General features: G+C 49.6%; 1 protein-coding gene across 1 annotated transcript in view; it reads right to left on the bottom strand.

The window, feature by feature from the left end:
• LOC311510463 (venom factor-like) overlaps window positions 1–21,278 on the bottom strand; it is a gene marked incomplete at its 5' end in the record, with an annotated part of 52,356 nt that overhangs the window by 23,862 nt on the left and 7,216 nt on the right. Inside the window, 18 exons of the mRNA XM_084610125.1 lie at window positions 2,550–2,610; window positions 3,882–4,094; window positions 6,775–6,914; window positions 7,098–7,183; window positions 7,473–7,584; window positions 7,949–8,161; window positions 9,673–9,744; window positions 10,637–10,766; window positions 11,860–12,021; window positions 12,453–12,647; window positions 14,327–14,539; window positions 15,565–15,711; window positions 16,616–16,731; window positions 17,031–17,151; window positions 17,941–18,043; window positions 18,694–18,784; window positions 18,947–19,029; window positions 20,288–20,382. Of these exons, the coding sequence (XP_084466251.1) occupies window positions 2,550–2,610; window positions 3,882–4,094; window positions 6,775–6,914; window positions 7,098–7,183; window positions 7,473–7,584; window positions 7,949–8,161; window positions 9,673–9,744; window positions 10,637–10,766; window positions 11,860–12,021; window positions 12,453–12,647; window positions 14,327–14,539; window positions 15,565–15,711; window positions 16,616–16,731; window positions 17,031–17,151; window positions 17,941–18,043; window positions 18,694–18,784; window positions 18,947–19,029; window positions 20,288–20,382 (2,353 nt within the window). The remainder of the gene's footprint in view (window positions 1–2,549; window positions 2,611–3,881; window positions 4,095–6,774; window positions 6,915–7,097; window positions 7,184–7,472; window positions 7,585–7,948; window positions 8,162–9,672; window positions 9,745–10,636; window positions 10,767–11,859; window positions 12,022–12,452; window positions 12,648–14,326; window positions 14,540–15,564; window positions 15,712–16,615; window positions 16,732–17,030; window positions 17,152–17,940; window positions 18,044–18,693; window positions 18,785–18,946; window positions 19,030–20,287; window positions 20,383–21,278) is intronic.

The raw sequence follows: 21,278 nt of genomic DNA, 5'->3' as shown, positions 1-21,278 counted from the left end.
TACCCTTGAGAGCTACCTCTTGCATCAGTCAATAGCAAAATCTGTGTCACACTTTATATTCAAAAGTTTATATATATAGTTTATAAAAGGATTGACAACTTCTTAATATATGTTTTAATAAATGGCTAATCAATAGTTAGAGATTGTTAGAGTCCAGCAGATCGACAGGTTGCTTATAACCATCTACATCACCTTCTATTGAGATCTGCAACACATACTGCTTATGTCTGCACCCTGCTTATAACATAATAGTATTTTAAACCCTTTATTGACTGCTTACAACTGTACTCAACACTGTGTGACCAAAATCCACTTTGATTTGTGTCTGACTCCTTTGAGAGGAACATCAGTCCACTGGTTAAGACATTATCCTTGGACTGAGAACCTGGACTCATTCCTTACTCTGGTGCAGACTCCTTGTATGCCTTTGGGCTAGTAGTTAATAGCTTGGTGCCTCAGTTTCCCCAGCTGTAAAATGGGGATAAAAACATTTCCCTATCTCAGAAGTGTGTTGTGAGGATAAGTACGTTAAAGATCATGAGGTGCTCAGTGTGACACGGCTCCCCATATTCTGCATAGAAATATTGTTATGATATGAATATGGCACAACTACGTTTTATGCAATATCAGTCACGTGAGGTATCACTGGAAAGGTTATGATCCACTGAAAGTGTTTATCCAATGTGTATGCATGTATCATTTCTGTATCTGAGGTTAGGAAACCGTTACAACTGTGTGTGTATTTGGGGGAACGTCCACCAGACAGCAGCCAATCAGCCTCAGTGGGCCATTGGGAAGAACAATAAGACTTGGAAGATACTAATCTCCCGCCTTCCTGAGAAGCTCCTGGGGTTGCTGCTTTGACACTGCAGGGTCAAGTGGTCGGCTCACCTGGTACTAGACCCCTATCTTGGGCTTTCAGTGTTTTTCCATTAAGAGGAGAGGGGGTCAGACTGGGAAACAAAAGATTCCTGCCTTATGTATATTCAATTTAAGGCTGGGAAGTAAGGCAATCAGATTTTTCTCCATTGCCTCCCGTCCAAGAAGGAGATTGCTAAAAACATCTGAAGGAAAAGGAACTAAGCAAGGGCTGAGTCCAGGCTGAGAACTGGGGTCTAGCCTGTAAAGAAACATAACTGGAACTCTGAGCTGCAGAAACTCGGCAACCTTCCTAAAACAACATTTAGGGTGAGAAATTACGATGCGTAACCTGATTCTTTAGTATATTAAGATTAGTTTGTATGTTTTGTTTTATTTGCTCAGTAATTAAAACAGTTTAAAAATTAAAAAAATGTTTTGTTTTATTTGCTCCTGAGGTCCCTTCCAGCCCTCACATTCTATGATAATGTGTTCTGTTCGCTATCCCTTATAATCACTTATAATTTGCCTTTTATAGTTAATAAAATTGTTTTTAGTTTATTCCAAAACCCAGTTTGTGCAATTCATATCGGGGGGGGGGGGGGGAAAGCTGTGCGAATCTCCTTCCACATTGAGGAAGAGGGCGATTTTTATGAGCTTGCGCTGTGCAGATCTCTCTATACAGCGCAAGACAATATTATTTTGGGTTTACACCCCAAAGAAGGCGTGCATGTGAGCGCTGGGTAAATCCCCGAGCTGAATCTTTCCACACGGAGCTGATTTCAGTCTGTGTCTGCCGCTGGGTGCGGCCTTACCTGTGTCTGTGCCAGAGAAGGCTTGAAGGCCTGGCACAGCAAGGCCAGGGTGACGAAGCCCAGGCTGGTGGAATGGGCGGACGCAGCGGGACCCCAGCACATCAGGTGGCACCCCGGACAGTGGGGTCCAACCTGTCCCACTCCATTACTACGGGATGTGTAAGTACCTCAGATGGATATATGCAGTGGTGTTACATGACTGTGTGAGGCAGACAGAGGGACCAAAGAAATGTCCATATTTCACCCAAATTTTAAACAAGTGTGGGGTATTCCATGGAACTGAGGCAAGTCTTCCATTGACAGCTTGACACTGGCAGCCTCACATCTCACCAAAAACCGAAGCAATCCATTTGAAAATCCCCGGGCATGATCGTATGGCAGGCGCAGAATTTTTCTGGTGAGTCTGAGGCAAATTGGGCAAAGCGTTTGAAACAAACGAGGGCTCCAAAAATGAGACACCCTCACTTATCTATACCTTGTGTGCTCACTGGGCTCTTGCAGAATGAAAGGTGCTATATAAAGACAAATAATAGATTCATAGATACTAAGGTCAGAAGGGACCATTATGATCATCTAGTCCGACCTCCTGCGCCACGCAGGCCACAGAATCTCACCCACCCACTCCTGCGAAAAATCTCTCACCTATGTCTGAGTTATTGAAGTCCTCAAATCATGGTTTAAAGACTTCAAGGATTAGAGAATCCTCCAGCAAGTGACCCGTGCCCCATGCTACAGAGGAAGGTGAAAAACCTCCAGGGCCTCTGCCAATCTGCCCTGGAGGAAAATTCCTTCCCGACCCAAATATGGCGATCAGCTAAACCCTGAGTACGTGGGCAAGATTCACCAGCCAGATACCCAATCACTGTGGTTACTCACCTGCTGCAGCTGGATCCAGCACAGTGGATATAACAGTTTGTGTTATTCTCATCCCTTCAGGCTAGGAGGGAAGAAGAACACATGATCAAAGTGTAACAAAAGTTATTTGCAGTGTTGTTGTAGCCGGGTTCGTTCCAGGACAGGGGTGACAGCATAGGCACCGACTCTGTGGGTCCTCTGGGGCTGGAGCACCCAAGGGAAAAAAATGGCAGCCCCCCATCAGCTCTCCCCCTACCCCCCCAGCGTTTGCTGCCCACTGGCGGGCCTCGCGGATCAGCACCTCCCCCTCCTTCCCCATGCCTCCCGCCCACCGCAGACAGCTGTTTCGTGGCGTGCAAAAGGAATGTTTCCTTCTGGTCAGGCTGCACCTTTGAAGGAAAAAGGGGGAAGCCCAATTCACAGCCCCAAATGCCGCCCTAGTGTGTATCTACTGACTTCAGTAGAGCTCTACCAGGAACAAGTTAGTCCCCTAGAACCAAGCGGGTAAGGAATCGGTGTTCTCCCGGCTACATGTTGTTGCAGTTCTCAGTGAAGGACCCCTGATCCCCAAGTGAAGTCTCCCATTAAGAGGCCAAATGGCACTGATTTTCCATGGGCAAGCTGAAAGAGTCAGTTCTGGCACTTCTGGTCCCACCTCGCTCTCAAATATAACTGACTCTTTTCCTCCAATATCAGACCACTATTCACAGGGCCAGACTAAGGATGTTTGGGAGGGTCTGTCTTGGCCCTCATCACTGTAGTATCCGAGTGCTTCACGATCTTGCATGGATCTATCCCCACAACCCCCCCTGGGACATAGGGCAGCTCTAACATCCCCATTTTGAAGAGCAGAGAGACTAAGTGACTTGCCAAGGGTCACACAGGGAGTCTGTGGCACAGCACGGAATCAAACCCAAGTCTCCTACATCCTAGGTCAATACTTTAACTACTGGACCATCCTTCCTGTGCCACGAGAGCTCATGAGATGATTCCTTGAGATACACCAGCAACATTTCCCATGAAGTGTGTGTGAATACCTTTAAAACGTTTTACTCCCATAATTTTACTGCAGAAATGGAGCCCGCCTTGAGGGTGCTGGTCCAAGGAGCAAGATGCTAGGGGGCTTAGCAGCTGAGCTCGGGTCTCTCATGGGACACCTTGCAGAGTTACTTGTAGCAACTAGGCCATTAACAAGGCTGCTGTGGTCACCGCAGTGGAGGGAAGGAAGTGGGCCGAGGACGTAGGTGCTAACTTCTGAGGTAAGGGAAAGCCCAGATTCCAAAGACAACCTAGCCAGGCCGCCGGCTGCTTATCCTGTGACCAGACGGGATGGGCCTGTGACCCAGTACATACCACGACCTTCAGCTTCTTCTTCACACCGTCGGACGCGTACGAGTCCCAGACAGCAGCTTTCACCTCAACGTCGTGCAACCCTAGCTCCAGCGGGACGATCACGAGTGGCACCGCCCGGGAAGACATGGGCTCGATTTCCAGGATCTGCCGGTATTTCGCTTTGGAAGAGGACGCGCTGCAGAAAGCTGGATTGTGTATCAGCTCCATCCGGACCTGGGAAGAGAACATGGGGGCAGCTTTTACCCAGAGGAGTATGGTAACCAGAGGGGAGCTGTTCTCTCCGTTACAGACGACTGCTTTGCTGGCTGGGGTCTGAGGCTCCGATCCTGCCAGGTGCCAAATGCATTTTGCAGCGTCTCTCCAAGAACAAGTCCTAGAAATAGGCTAAAAAGCCCTGGTTGACGTGCAATGAAGCCGAAGGATCCAGACTGGCATCCCCTAGACACGTAAGTGCCACATTTGCCCACAGATCGGGGACAGCACAAACAGTAGCAGGGCAAGCTCTGCCTATTCATCTCTGCCTATTGATTCTTTAGGCTGACAGCTGAGATGGACAGGAAGAAGGCCAATGAAAGTCACCTGGGGCTGTGGCTTTGCGATAAGGAGGCTGGGGTGAGGATGTCGGCAAGCACGTGGACACGGGTGATCCAGAAGATATAGTGTACTTGGACTTTCAGAAGAGCTTTGACAAGATCACAAACCAAAGGCTCTCGGACAAAGTAAGCAGTCATGGGATAAGAGGAAAGGTCCTCTCCTGGATCAGTAACTGGTTAAAAGTGTCAGAGTAGCAGCCATGTTAGTCTGTATCCGTAGAAAGAACGAGGAGTACTTGTGGCACCTCAGAGACTAAGAAATTTATTAGAGCATAAGCTTTCTTGGGCTACAGCCTACTTTATCGGATGCACCATTTGGTTAAAAGTTAGGAAACAAAGGGTAGCAATAAACAATCAGTTTTTCACAGCTGGAAGTAAATAGCGGGGTTCCCCAAGGATCTGTATTGTTCTCTTCAGCATAGTCATAAATGATCTGCAAAAGGGGATACACAATGAGGTGACAAAGTTTGCTCAAGATAGTTAAGTCCAAAGCAGACTGCGAAGAGTTACTAAGGGATCTTGCAAACCTGTATGACTGGGCAAGAAAATGGCAGATGGAATTTAATGTTGATAACTGCAAAGTAAGGCACATTGGAAAACATAATGCTAACTATACGCATAAAATGATGGGTCTAAATTAGTTGTTTCCAGTCAAGATAGAGATCTTGGAGTCATTGTGGAGAGTTCTCTGAAGATATCTGACCAATGTGCAGCAGCCGTCAAAAAAGTGAACAGAATGTGAGGAACTATTAGGAATCAGATGGATAAGAAGACAGCAAATATATAATGCCACTATATAAATCCATGGTATGTCCACACCTTGAATACTGCTTGCAGTTCTGGTCATCCCATCTGAAAAAACATATACTAGAATTGGAAAAACTACAGAGAGGGGAAACAAACATGATTAAAGGGATGGAACAGCTTCCATATGAGGGGAAATTAAGACTAGGATGGTTAATCTTAGAAAAGAGATGACTGTAGGGAGGATATAATAGAGATTTATAAAATTATGAATGGTGTGAGTAAAGTGAATTGGGAAGTGTCATTTACCCCTTCACATAACACAGGAACCAGGGGTCCTCCAATATAGTTAATAGGAAGCAGATTTAAAACAAATGTAAGGAAAAGTATTTCTTCAAGCACTATACAGTCAACCTGTGGAACTCCTTGCCAGGGGACATTGCAAAATCCAAAAGTATAATTGGGTTCAGAAAAGAATTAGCTAAGTTTATGGAGGACAGGTCCATCTATGGAATTACCCAAGATGGTCAGGTGCAAACCCATGCTCTGGGTGTCCCTAAAACTCTGACAGCCAGAAGCCGGGACTGGATGACAGGGGAAGGGGTCACTCGATAATTGCCCTGTTCTGTTCATTCCCTCTGAATCACCTGTTGGAAGACCACTGGTCTGACCCAGCACGGCCATATATTCAGAACTACCACTAGAGGACATTCAAGCCCACATTGCAGACATATGTCCCATTCAGAAGTGAAACCGCGAACCCAGTTTAGTCAGACGGTGACCACCAAGCAGCCCTCATTTTGGGAACGACCTTCTGTAAATACACACCGTGAATAGGCTCTGTTTCACCTGATCATTTTAATGTGTCTCTTTCAGGACAGAACCAGCTTGGCACTGGCGATGCGTGACTCTGGCTTTGGGGAAGGCGGGGGCCTGAGTGCTGGAAGATCCCTAGAAGTGGTGGGGACCACCAGCCCCTGGACAGTGGCCCCGCCCCCTGCTCCCCCCGAGGGCTCCACCCATGCTCCACCCCCACTCTGTCCCAGGCCCCACTCCCCCGAGGGCCCCCCTCCACTGCTCATGCCTCTCTCTGCTTCCTCCTCCACCCACCACCTGCCACCTTCGCCTCTGCCTCTTCAGGAGAAGAGGTGCAAGTGGCGGGTGGGGGAGGGGGTGAAGAGGCACGAAAGGCGGGCGGGGGCCTTGGGGCAGGGGGCGGAGAGGCGTGAGAGGCGGGCAGGGAGGTCACGGGGGAGGTGGGGGAGCAGCACGAGAGGGGGGCAGGGCGGCCTCGGGGTAAGAGGCGGACCAGAGGTAGGAAGAGGAGCAGTGTGGGCAAGGCCAATGGGAAGAGCGGGGCCTCGGGGCGGAGCGTGGGTGGGCCACATCGTGTTTTGTGCTTAGCCTCTCCTGGCCTGTTATACCCACTGCCCATGCAGCTTGGGGCTGCAGTTTTCTGTGTGGTGGGGAGATCTCGAGGTGAGCACTCCTGGATCTAATGGCCTGTCTGAAGTGTAACTAGCAATGCAATACCTAGGTGCTAGATTTGAGTTTACCTTGATTTTGTCACCCTGATAGTTGTAGAGAATAGCCCGGATCTCCACCTGCTCATTCCTCACGACCGAGTAGGGCAGCCGGAGGTCGATGAAAAAGTCCTTCATCACTGTGATCTCATAGGGGTCAGCCACACAGATCCCTGCGGTGGGAAAGGACCTCAGGTGAGGATCAATGGGGTTTACGCTTTAATATCGAAACCCGTTTGCTATCGCCTGGATTGTTCCATCTCACTGTGATGTTTCCAGGTCTGTTGCTGCCTGGAGCCCCTTTTCCCCATTCAGATTTCTATTGGCTCACTTCAGCAAGCTGGCGTTGCCCTCACCTTTGGTTTCGGAGAGGCTCACAGCCAGCACTTCCCAGGTGGTGATGGAATCCTTCAGGAAAACGTTCATGGTCTTGGACGAAATTCTACAAGGAGAGGGGGACAGAGGTTTAATTTACAGAAGGAAGAAGCTGGGTCTCATGGGGCAGTCTCAATCCAAGGGTCTAAATCCCAAATCCACCCATCCTTAAATGAGATCGGACACTGAGATCCTAACCAGCTATAGACACGGACTTCAGCAGCGGTTGGACCCACTTATGCGCTGCCTTTGGTTTGGGAGCAAAATATATCATGGAACAATGGGCCAGGTCAGTAGAGATTTACTGATTTACACCCGCTGTGGATCTGGTCCTGTGAGAACCACAGAGCTCTTACCCGTCTTTGTTTGGTGGCTGGGCCAGCTGTTCCACTTGCCATAACCAACTTTCTGGAAAGTGGCTCCTCGAGGTAATATCTTCATCTTGTAAGAACCCTTCATCAATGTAACCTGGGATGTTAAATCAGAGGTAGTTAGCCAAGCTGTGAAATCCTTAATGCCCTGCATTGAGACTCAATAGGATGGCAGTGATGTCGTGGCATAAACGGTTATGTTTTGATGCCACCATGTTCTGGGGTTGGAGTATAGGTGGGTGGCTAGATGGGGGAAGGGGCCAGCCACCCACATTTGGTTGCCTATCTCCCCCACAACATCCCAGAGTGATGTGCTCTTCTTCTTTGGCTGCCGCCGCATATGGGGAGCCTCTTCTAGCTGCCTATGCTCTGGGACACGGATCTCACTCAGTGAACGTGAGCAGCACTGGCTCGTGTGGCCGAATATTCTTCCACTGTCCTCCTCTGAGTGATATTAAAACCCTGGCACTTGCTTCGTGACAGTTCCAGGTGGAGCTCCCGTTGCCGCTCGTCCCGTATGGTCTTGATATAGTTGCAGCAGTCGAGGAAGGCCTTCTTGCATTCATCCGTATCCAGGATGTACCCAGCCCGCTTCTCGCAGCTGTGCCCCATGGGGTTCTCGTACATCCCGTCTTCACAACATTTCTTCACTGCCTGGTCCTGGTAATCCGCCGCTGAAATGTACAAACCACAAGGTCTCTCCTACTGAGCGTCGGCTGAGCCTGTTGTCTCTCACAAGGTCTCAGTCCTCTTTACTCTCTAGTAGAGACGGGCAAAAGGCAGAGGAGAGTCAAAGCTGGTGAAACTTGCACCTTCTCCCAGCCCGCACAGAGTGTACGTTACCCCAACATAGACACCCTTACGCTCACACTCACCTACCCCCCTTGCGCATCACACACGAATTAGGTCCCCTGAAACTGGGGTCCAGATTTTCCCCTGCATCTGAACGCTGCTCAGAGCAAGGGAATGCTGACAGGGTCATCGGGGACTCAGTGACAGTGCCCTTATCCTATAGGTGGATCTTTCCCAGTGATACATGGGCTCCTAGCATTAGGTCATTGTTCCTACGGGCCTTACCCCTGAAGAGGGCTGGCAAAGCAGAACACCCCTTTTCAGTCTCTCCCGGCCTTGTTGTCCTTCCCACGCCCTGAGCAGCTGCCTACTCTGGAGATGGAGTGGGGGGCTGACACAAAACGTGACTTTGCTGATTTAATGCGGAATTCCCATCCACCAGGGGAGTTTTCCACTGTGGATATGACATCGACTGAATGGTTCATGCAAATGAGCATCTGGCCCAGAGTCGAAGCCGGTGGAATCCGCCCCGTGAAGGGGCAGAAGAGAGACGTGCAGCACGAAAAGCAACAAAAGAAGGGTGCTAGAGTACACATGGGAAAGTTCCTTCCTCATTTTCATGGAAACCTTCTTCCAGCTCCTTGGAGTGCACATTAGACCAGCCTGGATCCCCCTGCACCTGCCGGTCCTGTGCACCATGCAGCCAGCTGCATCTGAACACAGGTAAAACTGAGCTTCTCCTCTCCCCTCTTAATCCAACTCCACTTTCCCTGTTCTCGATTACGGAGAGCACCATGCTCCTCTGAGTCACCCAGGCATTATCCTGATCTCTCCGGTACAACAATACATGAGGGCAGTGGTTCTCAAACGTTAGCAACCTGAGGACCCCCATTTTGATTTAAAATTTTTGGCAGACCCCCAAACCCCTTGCTCAGCCCCAGGCCCTGCCCCCACTCCACCTCTTCCCCCAAGGCCCCACCCCACCTCTTCTTGCCCCAGCTCCACCCCTGCCCTTCCTTTTCCCCGGTTCTTTCAGCCCCCTCCCCCGAGCACACCCTATCCCCACTCCTCCCCCTCCCTCCCAGTGCCTCCTGCACGCTGCTGAACAGCTGTTCCCCAGCATGCAGGAGGCACTGAGAGGGAGGGGAGGAGTTGAGAGACGGAGTAGGAGGAGTTGATCAGTGGGGCCCACGGACCCCCTGGAGTATCCTCACGGACCCCAGTTTCAGAAATGCTGCACTAGGGGGTCAGATACATTGGCATGGGTGGGAATTTTGCCTTCCTCTAAAGCATCGGACGTTGGTCACTCTTGGGAAGCAGGATATCCACCTTGCTGGACAGATGGTTTGACCAGGGATGACAAATCCTTTTCCCCAGTCTCACTGGTACCTACTTTTGTTTGCCTTGTACTCAATTAGCTGAACAGAGCGACGTTGGCGCTTTGCTGGCTGGGGACACTCTGGATCTGCAGAAAGAGTAGAGAAAGAGAAATGAAGCCCTGGAGAGAGGGGAGCTCAGTCTCTGTGACCCAACCAGTCCTTCGCCTCCCTGCTGAGACTCAGCTGGCTGTTGTAGTGATGACTTTTGTGATGTAACAATCACACACGGCTCATCTATGCCCCTTTCATCCAAGAACCTCAAAACACTTTACAAAGGCAAATATCATTAACCCCAATTGGTAGATAGCAAAGCTGAGACACACAGAGGTGAAATTTTTTAGTCTCTAAGGTGCCACAAGTCCTCCTTTTCTTTTTTAGAGGTGAAATGTTGTCCCCAAAATCACGCAAATGGCAAAGTCAGAAATGGAATCTAGGCTTCCTGAATCCTGCATCCTACTGCAACCCATCTAACCTACCCCACTATCTCCAAGAGCTAGGAACAGAACCCAGGAGTCCTGATTCCCTGTCCCCCTCTAAACTCTAGGCCAGGGGTAGTCATTTATTTTTGTCAAGGTCCAAATTTCTGGGTCAAGGTGTAGTCAAGGTCCAGACTCCAGAGAAAATAATAATAAAAAACCAATAATGATGATGATGATGATAAGATTTCAGGGTCCATTCAAAAGCATCCGGCAGACCGGATTTGGCCTGTGGTCGGCCTATTACTACCTCTGTTCTAGGTCAAGCCACCTTCTCTGGACGCTTGTCCACTGGGAGGCAGATTGAAACCATCACAGCACAGACCACCAAGAGGCTGGCTTTCAATTTCTAGTGTCCTGGGGCAGGTGAACAAAGACTTGGAGGTGGACGGTTTTGAAACCCTGTTATCAATACCCCGAGCCACCCAGAGATCAGCCAGTCTGTGAAGCTAGTTGCTGAAAGGGGAGGTCAGCAAGGAGTTTCAGATCCATGCAGTGATACCTGATCTCAGGGGTGTTGAAATCTTAATGCTGGTCTCCAGGCTCAGTCCAGCATCTGCAAACACACCCTTATTGTCCTTGCCACTGCCAGGTGTGCACCCAATGTCGCTCTTCTCCACGGTGTCCCAGATCTGTGAAGAGTGGGCATAGATGACGGGAAATCATTATGAACAATGGTATTTTGTACACATATAGGCCTGGACTTCCACCGAGGTTCTAATCCCCCTTGGTCCCTTCGGACTCCCAGCCAGAAGGGTCTCAAAGCACTTTACCGGCTGAAGACTAGATTTTGCTCTTTGCATGCTACGAATTAAAAATGCTCTGTCTACGCCGTGTTTTGGAGCGAGCCTCCTGGTGCAGGTCGACAGGCTTGAGCTTGCAGGGCTTGTGTCAGCAGTCTGAAAACCGCTGCATGGACAGGTGCCACAAAGCGGTGGCTCAGGCTGGAGCTCCGGCTCTGAAGCACGCCCCCTTCCTTGGCGCTGTCTACATATTTAGAGGGCTAGCATGAGCCCCATAAATCCACGTGTTGACCAGGGCTGGGAAGCTTGCTCCCGCTTGCTCCAAAATGCTGTGTAGACATACCGTGTAAGATCGCAGCCACCTCGAGCATTGTGTTGAATGAGAACGGACTCAGAGGGAGGAAGGCAGTGATGCTGGAACACTTTTCAGAGTGCGGGAGCTGAGCTGCACACCCCTCCCCCCATCCATGCCCCCTGCCGCCCCCTAGAACTGGGACCGGGAGCAGGGCCATGGTGCTGGGGGGGGGGCGGGGGGACGGATGGGGGAAGGGGACCAAGGCTGGGGCCGCAGCTGGGGACAGATGCGGAGCCTTGGGTGCAGGGCTGGCAGCCGGGGCACAGGGCCAGGGGCAGGGCACGGAGCTGGCAGCCGGGACTCTGGGCACGGAGCCCCGCCCCATACAAAATCTGGAGGTGCTGCAGCACCCCCCACATGCCTAGTTCCCGCGCCGATGGAGGAAGGCCTCCTTCTGAATCACCAAAACTACTTCTTGTAGCTCCCTGGGTTTCCTTTAAAGTCTCCCATTCAAGGACTGAACTGGCCCACCCCTGCTTTGCTTGAGTCTGAAAAAGAGCCCATCCCAAGGAGTATGCCAGCAAGCAAAAAATTCTTGCTATTACCAAACAGAATCTCAGCTCAGTGCCTTCCACCCCGTAAAACACCACCAGTCACAGCCAAGGTCCTGATGTTTACATGGCCCACCTTTGTTTGCGAAATCTTGTGTTTCTTGTTCAGAACGTAGACTCCCTTGTCCACGGCCACCAGCCCGACACGCGCTCCAGCGTCTCCTTCCACTTTGATTTTCATTGAGGACCCTGGCTTGTGGATTCTATTGTCCGCCTCGGTGGCTCCTTTCACCACCAGCTATTTGGAAAAGGGTGAAGCAAGGAGGTTATTTTATGGCAGAGGAAGCCATTTACTTCCCTTCTTAGCATAAGAAAGTAGAGTAAATCTGAAGCTGATTCTAGATTCCAAAGGAATCTATTTATAGACCTTAATTTCTACCTATCTTTCTATTGCATCTCTAAGGAATCTCTTAATCGTGCTATTGACCCAGGAGACGCTGAGAGCTGAATCAGTCCCATTATCACTAAAAATGACTTTCTGTGTGTTTCTTCTCTCCAGACATGATTGAATGGTGCCCTAGTCTCCATTGTGCTAAAAGAGGAAGAAAAAGAAGTCTGAATCTTGAAGCGAGAAGAAAATCGTGGATAATAGTGATGGCTTTATGACAACAAGTGTCAATTTATATGAACAGAGCTAGATCCAGAGGACCAGAAAGAAAACCAACCCACCGTTCCCATGCAGGTGTCCTGGACATCCACCCAGACCGAGTCTGCTACAATCTCCGAATTTCCTACATGGTAGTAAGCCAAGATGCGGAATGAAGGGATGAGGTCTGGAGTGATGGGCAGGGACATGGTCACCAGAATTTGTGAAGCCTGCTTGGCCTGTCTTCCAGCACGGATGATCTTCCCTTTATTCAGGATCTAACAGGGAAACATGAGACATGGGTTGTGAAGGACAATGAACCTCATCATCCACCTGGACAAGACCAAGAGACTTGGAATGTTTCAGATATACATTAAGATCTAGAGTTGATGGAACTGGTTGAGGACTGCAGGTCCTGGCCTGAGGTGCGGAAGCTCTGACATTCAGATACTCTTCAGACTCCCAGATCCAAGCCTCATCCAATTTAGGACCATCCCTCATGACTGGAATGGGTTAGACGAGGAACTGGTTGGAGCAAAGGCCTGGGAATCTGGACCCCTGGATTCTACTTCTGGTTCTGCGTGGGAGTGCGATCTAGTGGTTAGAGCAAAGGATTGTGGGTCAGTGGTGGATTTAGAGTTAGTGGGGCCCTGTGAGCGGCTTCATTTTCACGCCCCCCAACCCCCTTCAGGACCCAGCTAAGAAAAAGAACATTCTCTTATCTCTCCCCTGTTTTTCATTCTTTTATTCTTCATCCTCCTCCTATATTATAAAGTAATGGAAAGTAAATCAAAATAAAGTGAGGTACCTTGACTGGGGCAGGGGGTTGGGGTGTGGGAAGAGGGGTGAGGGGTGCAGGCTCTGGGAGGAAGTTTGGGTGCTGGGTGCAGGCTCTGGGCTGGGGTAGGGGATTGGGGTGCGGGAGGTGGATAGGGGGACGGCACGGCTCCCAAAGCGACCAGCACACACCCACCCCCCACCAGCAGCAGCTCCTAGGTGGGGGGCAGAGAGGGGATGTCCAAGGTGTCTCGTGCGCTGCTGCCCTCAGGCGCCACCCCCGCAGCTCCCATTGGCCACAGTTCCTGGGCAATGGGAGCTGCAGAATTGGCGCGGAGACACCCCCCCGCCCCCGCCAGGGGCCGCAGGGACATGCCAGCCGCTTCCAGGAGTGAAGCAGTGCAGAGGGAGGCAAAGCGGGCAGAGAGCCACTTCTGCCCTGCTGCTGGCACGTCTCTGCGTGCCCCTTAGGGGGAGGGGGACAGCGGGTCTTCATGCGCTGCCCGGGGCAGAGGCAGCATGCAGAGCGGCCTCCCCCCCGGCCAGGGGTGCACAGAGACGTGCCAGCAGCTGGCTGCTTCCAGGAGCGGTGTGGGGCCACCGGCCATGGCACGCAGGCAGCCTGCCTGAGCCTGCTGCTCGGGGGCAGATTGTCAGATATTTGTCCTGCATTTTGGAGGCGCCCCTGTTGTTGGGGGCCCTGTGCCACCACACAGTTTGTTTCTTGGTAAATCCGCTCCTGGTGGGTGCATCCTTCTATGTGCATCTGCCTTACCCCCAAATTCAGACTTTGATTGCAACGCAATAATGTTTGGGGAGTCTCCTCCAATTTTCCAATCGGGACTTTGGAGCAACTAAAGCAAACTTCTGGCCCCAGATAATCCATCCTTGGTTTATGTTCAGCCTTGAGAAGTTGACATTGGGAGTTTAGTCAGTGCTGGGTGGCTACTCTAGGCCATGTAGACATGAGTAATAAAGCTTCTATGCAGGGCTTAAATTCAGCCAGAGCTCTCCGGTAAATATTTTCAACCTCCCTTGAGTTTTTATAGGTTATAGGGGGAGGTGCGGGGGACTCCGGGAAATTCTCTGTAAGAATTTAAGCCCTGCTTCTATGTCACTAGGGGGTCTTCAGTGCCTGGATGTAAAAGGAGAACCTACTACCCTGGAGCACAACACTTACCAGGTAGGTGAAGTACATGTTCTTGTTCACAATACTTTGGCTACTAGTTTGCAGGTGGAAGTTCACAAGTAAGTTGTCTCCAGGTCTGATCTCAGTAGTGGTGACTGCCAGATGGAGATAATTTTTAGATCCTCCTTGGGTCTGATAGGCTTCAGCCACCATGGACTTATGGGCCTGGCGGTTCTCCGGGAGGTCCCTGTGGTCAGTTTTTACCTGGAAGGATCAGGGGAAAAAAAAACAGTGTCAGTTAAAATAAATTTGAGCTTTAACACATCTGTCTGGGCCAGATTCTGTTCTCAGTTACACTGGTGTAAATTCAGAGCTGCTTCAGATTTACGTCATTTTCATGAAAAGCAAAGTCTGGACCCTAAATCTTTAAATGAATAAAAACTAGTTCATAAAGCCAAGAAAAATTAATGACCTCCTGTCCTTATTCTAATAGCAGCATCTAGTGCTTTTCATGCCTGGCTCTCAGAGAGCTCTACAAAGGAGGTCCCTTTGTGGAAACTGAGGCACAGGGAGGGGAAGTGAGGTGCTGAAGAGTGCATGGCAAACCAGTGGGAAAGCCAGAATTTGAACCCAGGCTGCCTGAGCCCAAGGCATAAAGCCGCATTGTCTTCCTTCAGGCATTCTTAGTGTTTCAGAAGCTTCCTTTCAGTTTCTTTATATAGTTTAGTGCTTTGAAAGACCCAGAAGACTGAAGCCTTTCTAGCCACAGGACAACTGTAGCATGGACTCTGGGCAGGGGAAGCTTCCCCACATGACCCCCCCACATCGTATCTCAGCCCAGCCCCCTCTCGTATTAAGAAGGGAGTTCAGTCTCTATGGCCCAGTCAATCATTGGCTTCTCTGGCGCCCTCTTCCAAGCCCCAACAAGCCAGCCCTCCATGTTGTTGCATTTTCATTAACCATACAGTCAATTCCTTCCGCTCTTTGCCAGATATCTGTGCATTTCCCACAAGACTCTGCCCCTTGTGAAATCCAGGTCACAGGCCGCTGGAAATGACTAGATCTCACCCAGCGTAGGGAGAATGAAGTTCAGATGCTATGCGCCAGCCTGGAGATGGAAACAGTGGTCGTATTGAAGCTGCACTGGCATCCACTGCCTGCAGGGTGAATGATTATCTTCAGTTTCCCATGACTGATTTAGGGCTGTGTACAGGGCGTCGGCCGGAGGGGGCTGCCCAATGGGTGCACACACCGTGCCCAACCTCCTGTGATAACGGAAGGTTACTCACGGTGATGTCTAACTGTGATTTCTCCCCAGGCGTGTTGATAACCAGCTTCGCCGTCCCGTCTCCCTGAGTCAGCCGAGAATCTTGGGAGCCATCCACCTTAACGGGAACGCGGGCCGCTGGTGAGCCATCGGGGTTTGTCACGTAGACCTGAGATCAAGGGGAGACAAAGGGATTACCGCCCAGCGTCATGTTGGACTAGGTTGGAGATTCTATGTGTGCAGTAAGCAACAGAGACAGACAGGAGAGAATGATCCCCCGGCTGCCCCACCCTACAACTTCACTGCCCTCTGCCGTTCCGTACTAGCGCCCCTCTACCCCAGTGCAAATTCCTACCACTCCCCAGGACTGTTGCTTCCCAATTCTCCCCTTCCTCCACCATTCATCTATTCCCCACCTCTCAACCCCCACCTCTCCCAAACCTCTCTTCTTACTGCCTTTGAACCTCAGGCTGCAACAGAGGAGCTACTATGTGTCCATCTGCATACGGAGGGTATATCGACCCTGCAATCAAAGGGGTGACCGCGGCATGGGTAGACGTCCCCAAGCTAGCTTTGATCCAGCTCTCCGGAACAACAAGAGCAGTGAAGCTGCTTGAGTTCACATCCAGGGTCAGTTGTACAGCCTGCCATGGCTCCACTGGTGTCGTTCTTTGAGCCGGCTAGATCAAAGCTGGCTCGGGTCTGTCTACGTGCACTGCAGTCACACCTCTGATTGTAGGGTAGACGTGTAACCTGAGCCAAAGGGCCCTGGAGCGCTAGGCCCAGCATAGAGCCGCATTATGAGCGTGGAGGAGTCTAGAATCCCTAAAGCCCCTGGTACTGGTACAAGGCCCAGGAAGCAGCGTACTAAGGCGTATGAGTGACCTCATGCCGTATTTTGTATCCCCCGCCACCACACTGCTTCCTAGATAGACTGTCAGCTTTGAGCCAGATTCTGATCTCAGTCATGAATTGATGTCAATGGAGATACTCCGGCTTGAGATAAGAACCTGGCCCTTTGTCTCCTGTTAATACCCCCCAAAAGGCCTAGTTCTAGGCAGAAGAGAGATTACCATGAGTTCAAAGGGCAGCCCCGGCTTGAAGTACTTGGCTGTTTTTGTGAAGTGGATCTGATAGGGAGACGTCACAATGTTAATTCCGGTTCTCTCCGCTTCCACCATGTCGCTGCCTGCACAGAGAAGCCACAGGATGGGTTAAGGAAAGCGGTTTCAGGACAGATTCTGATCTCATCTTCCCCACTGTCAGTCAGAAATAAATCTACCAGGGTCACTCTATTTTTATGCCATTGTAATTAACAGCAGGATCTGGCCTGGTATTTCCAAGGTACAAGGGACCTAAGCCATGAAGGACTTCATAGATCAAAAGCTACGCCTTGAATTGCACCCAGAGAAAGCAGGTAGTCAGTGTCACATCCTTCCTGAACTGAGGACTTATTTTTGCACCTCTCCAAAGTAAACGGTTGCTCACCAGACTGTGTCAAAACCGTCACAGTAACATAGATTGAGTGGCCGATGAGCTCCCTAAGGTCGACGAAACGGGCCTGCAGCATTGCTCTGGTTAGCTCTGCTTCCCCATTCCCATCAAGTATCTAGAAAGAGGGAAAGGGTTTCTTAATGTCACATGCACACACGTACATGTGCAGCTGTCGGCTCCCAAACTTCCGCGGGTTTAGAGCAGAGGGCAACTTTCTGCAAATGCCCCAGGTTGGTCTTCTACCTGGAGCCAGAGGATTGCACCCGGAATGGCACAGATTGTAGCCCACTTTGTTATTAGTGTCTGGGGGAGGCCCATGGTGTCCACAGGTCCCAGCATATAGTCTCTGCTGCTGCCCCTCTGTATTTGGGTGGTGGGGTGACACATCGCAGAGCTCCTCAGGTACATAAAGTTCACCGGCAGCACTTTGGCCACCCCGACATAGTGAGCAACGGTGCAGTCCCTAAGCCGTCCCTTTCACTCCTCTTCTGCGGTGGCTGCAGAGGGAGCTGCATGAAGCAGGCATGGCCGTGAGGGTGATGGCAGCAGAGAAGCTTGGGCTGATGGACTACTCCCCGAGCCCACAGCCCTGTACGGGCGAGTAGCACCTACAGCCTGCTGGTGGGAGAGAAGGTGGGCAGCTTTTAAAGGAGCCACCTACCACTTTATACGTAAGAGCAAGTTGGGAGTTTGCGGGGGATTATAGGACAAATCTAGTCAGGTCACACAATTTGGCTCTGCTCCATCTCATGTCCCCATCCCATACGGACCTTGACTACAGCCCTTGGTGGTGTTGAAGGTAAACACCCGATTAAGGTGATGTGCAGTTGGGGAGGTTCTTTACTACTTTATCTGTGAGGGCACATCACTTCCCCAGCATTTCTCCTCCAAGAACGGGCATTACCTCAATTCTCTTGAGTGACTGCGGGATGCTCTTCTTCTCATCACCTATCTTCACCCCAAAGAGGACAAAGGCAGTGCCGTCTAAGTCTTTCCCATAGAGGAACCTGAAAGAGGAGAGGATGGGTAAGAAAAGCCCCATGGAAACCTCCTGAGAACCTGTGGTGCTGGCTTGTGGGTTATACCAAAGATATTTCCATCGCGGTCTCTTGAAAGATACCATGTGCCCTTGGTTAAAGGTGGCCCAGTCACAGATCAAACTAAAATGACTCATTTGTTTTCAATTAACCTCTTTCTGCTGTGGTAGCTGGAGGAAGTGGCAGAAATAGTAGATGAAGGAACTGAGCTGAAGCCACAGAGTTTGCTTATGGGTCCAGCCAGGTTTCAGTTCCTCACCAGAAGAAACTTTACTTTGGGAGTATAGCTTGCTGAAAATTTCCCCTCTAAACTCTTTTTCAATGGCAAATTGGGTTATTTACCAAACAAAATTTTCTGTAAGAACTGTCTGTTGCCATAGGGGGAAAAAGAAATCTATTTTTAATTGAAAAACGGAATGCCTGAAAACCCAAAATATTTAAATTTGGAAGTGCTGCCATAATGCCTCAGGGGAGTTGTAGTTCTGGTGTCTCATGTGTCCATTCTCCGCAATGGGCCCGGGCTGCCCAGCCAGACAGCATCTCCCATGATGCACCATAGCCAGGGACTCCCATGATGCACCACCTCTCCTTCCACTCAACCAGCTCACAGAGACACCCACCTCGCGTTGATATGAATTCTGAGGTCCTCGTTGCCATCTATGTAGAAAAACTTCTCAGACGGCTCCAATGTGACTTCGAAACTCGGTAACACTGGAGAAACGAGAGGAGAAGGAAAGAACGTTGAGTTTATAGGATTGTACAGCTGGTCAATAAAGCCAAACTGAATAAAAAGTCTCCTCCATGATTGGGTCAGGAGATTAGAGAGAGGAGAGCTCTCTGGGACAGATGAAGGACAACAGTGGGGATCCTCACCGTACTCTTTAATGTCAAACTGTGCACTGAAGCTCTGCTGTGGGGAGTCTTCATACCTAGCCACAATATTCCAGGTTCCCAAACTACAGGGGGAAAATAAAAAGATGAATGAATGCACCTAGCACACATTTTGCTATGTCTGACTGGCCCTCTTCTTTCTCCAGGGAATTTAATTGGCCTGTAATGCTAACCCTAAGCCATGCATTGATCCCAAGATGACTTCAGGTCAATAAAGATGACTGGTGGCTATCTTAACTTCTGGCAATCTAAAATACAGTTGCATATTTTGAGGGGTATGGAGAGCCCAACAAAATCTGCACTCCTTGGGGCAGGGGTGGAACATATTGGGTAGGAGGACAAATTCGGATGGGTTCTCCAATCAAAAAGGGTTTGGACATTTATATGGCTCCTAAGAATAAGAACAGTTAATGCTAACAACAATTCTGGAAGGGTTCTTAAACCTCAGGCTTCCGGGCTTAAGCCAGTCTCTAAATATCAGGATGACACTGTCATGGGGATATTATCCCACATCTGTCGACTGCAGAGGCTCTTATGCTGTCCTCTGCACCATCTGGTGGTACCACTTTTGGCCACATAATACTGGACTAGATGGATCTTGAGTCTGATCCACTCTGGCAATTCCTATGTCACAATCACTGTGTTACTGGGGATAGATCGCTCTCAATAGGAAAATAACCACGATGAGTCCACATCTGCTTTAAACACTGCTTAGGAGGTTATTATCTCCAGGAAATGCCTGTAGGTGAAACAGCTAATGAATCATACACATAAATCTTCTGTTTCACTGCCTGATCTCTGTAGGTCTTTATTACTAGGGCCCTATTAAATTCATGGTCAATTCTGGTCAATTACTCAGCCACAGGATTTGAAACTTAGTCAATTTCATGTTTTCAGACTGTTTACATCTGAAATTTCACAGTGCTGTAACAATGGGGTTTCGGACCCAAAAGGCAGCTGGGGCGGGGGTGGGGGGTAGGAGAGGGTCATACAGCTGTTGTAGGTGGGGTTGTGGGATTGCCACCCTCACTTCTATGCTGTCTTCATAGTTGGGCTTCCTGCAGCTTCAGGAGGTACCCGGAGGTGGGTCTGATCTCCCGCCGAGAGTGGCTGGGCAGGAGAACAGTAAGTCCTGTTCCTCCCCAGCTCCGGGGACTAGCAGCTGGAGCCTGAGGAGCCCCCTGCCCTACCCCTCCCTTTCCCCTCCAATAGCTAGATTTTATGGGGGAGGGCTTATTTCACGGTCCGGGGCACATTTTTTACAGCCGTGACTTTGGTAGGGCCCTATTACATATGCACACCGTGATATTTAGGGCAACTTACTTGATAATTTCAGGTAAGCGATGGTTCATAGGGAAGATCCCGACTTTGCTGGATGAGGATACAGATTCCCTCTTCACAATAATGCCCTCAGGTGTCTGGCAAAGAAAAGCAGGTCAGAGATTAGAGGTGTCAGAAAACATTGTGAATTGTTCTGCCCCATACGATCACCTGGGTTTAAATTTGTGGGCTAATAAAAAATTCCGAGGTTTATAAATCAGCATTTAACAGTCAGTTACTTTGGCTGCTTTAGTCGACGTGATGCAGAGACCCCTTGGAAAAGGAACCCCCCTGTTCTTTGCAAATAACTCTTACCTCAGACCTGACAAACGTACTAGACCAAACACACCTCTTGCAGGGTGTTTATGCGTGACAGATAACATGTATGATAACTACCGAAAGCTCGCAACTTATTAAGACTCAATCACTGCAAGATTGCTCAGCACCCACCAGCCACAGCTGTCTGGAGGTTTGGGGATGGGTTTGAGGAAGGGCATAATATGCACTTCACGGACATGTCATGAAATAATGTAAAAATAAGAGAAACATAATATATAAATAAATATAAATAAATCATTATTATAATATAATTATAAATATATTTTGAAACAAAACGTTGATGTTGTCTCAAAACTATTTTTTTTCACTTCGAAAAAAAATTTTTTTGTGCAGAGATGTCATCAAAATAATATCAACGTTGTGAAAAATTTTGCTTTTTCTCAAAATGGCGTCTTCCTGTAGAAAACTGTTTCACCAAAGACCAGATCTATTCGTAGCTTACGCTTCAGACCCATGCTGGCTGCACAGCTCCCTTATCAATAACCTTTCCACCCTCCCGAAGTGCTCCCAAAACCTTGCTCCAGTCCTACACCCAACAACTCCAACTAAACCATGAAACCTCCCAATCAGCACAGCTGCCCCTCCGGAACCATAGAACTTTCCTCGTCAATGACAGCAGGAAACTTTCCATGCATTAGGTTTACAAGGTGAGGCT

The sequence above is a fragment of the Lepidochelys olivacea genome (assembly GCF_965140295.1).
Source record: "Lepidochelys olivacea isolate rLepOli2 genome assembly, chromosome: 20".
Lineage (NCBI taxonomy): Eukaryota > Metazoa > Chordata > Testudines > Cheloniidae > Lepidochelys > Lepidochelys olivacea.
The sequence above is the reverse complement of the archived record's forward strand: the minus strand, read 5'-3'. Positions and strand labels throughout refer to the sequence as shown.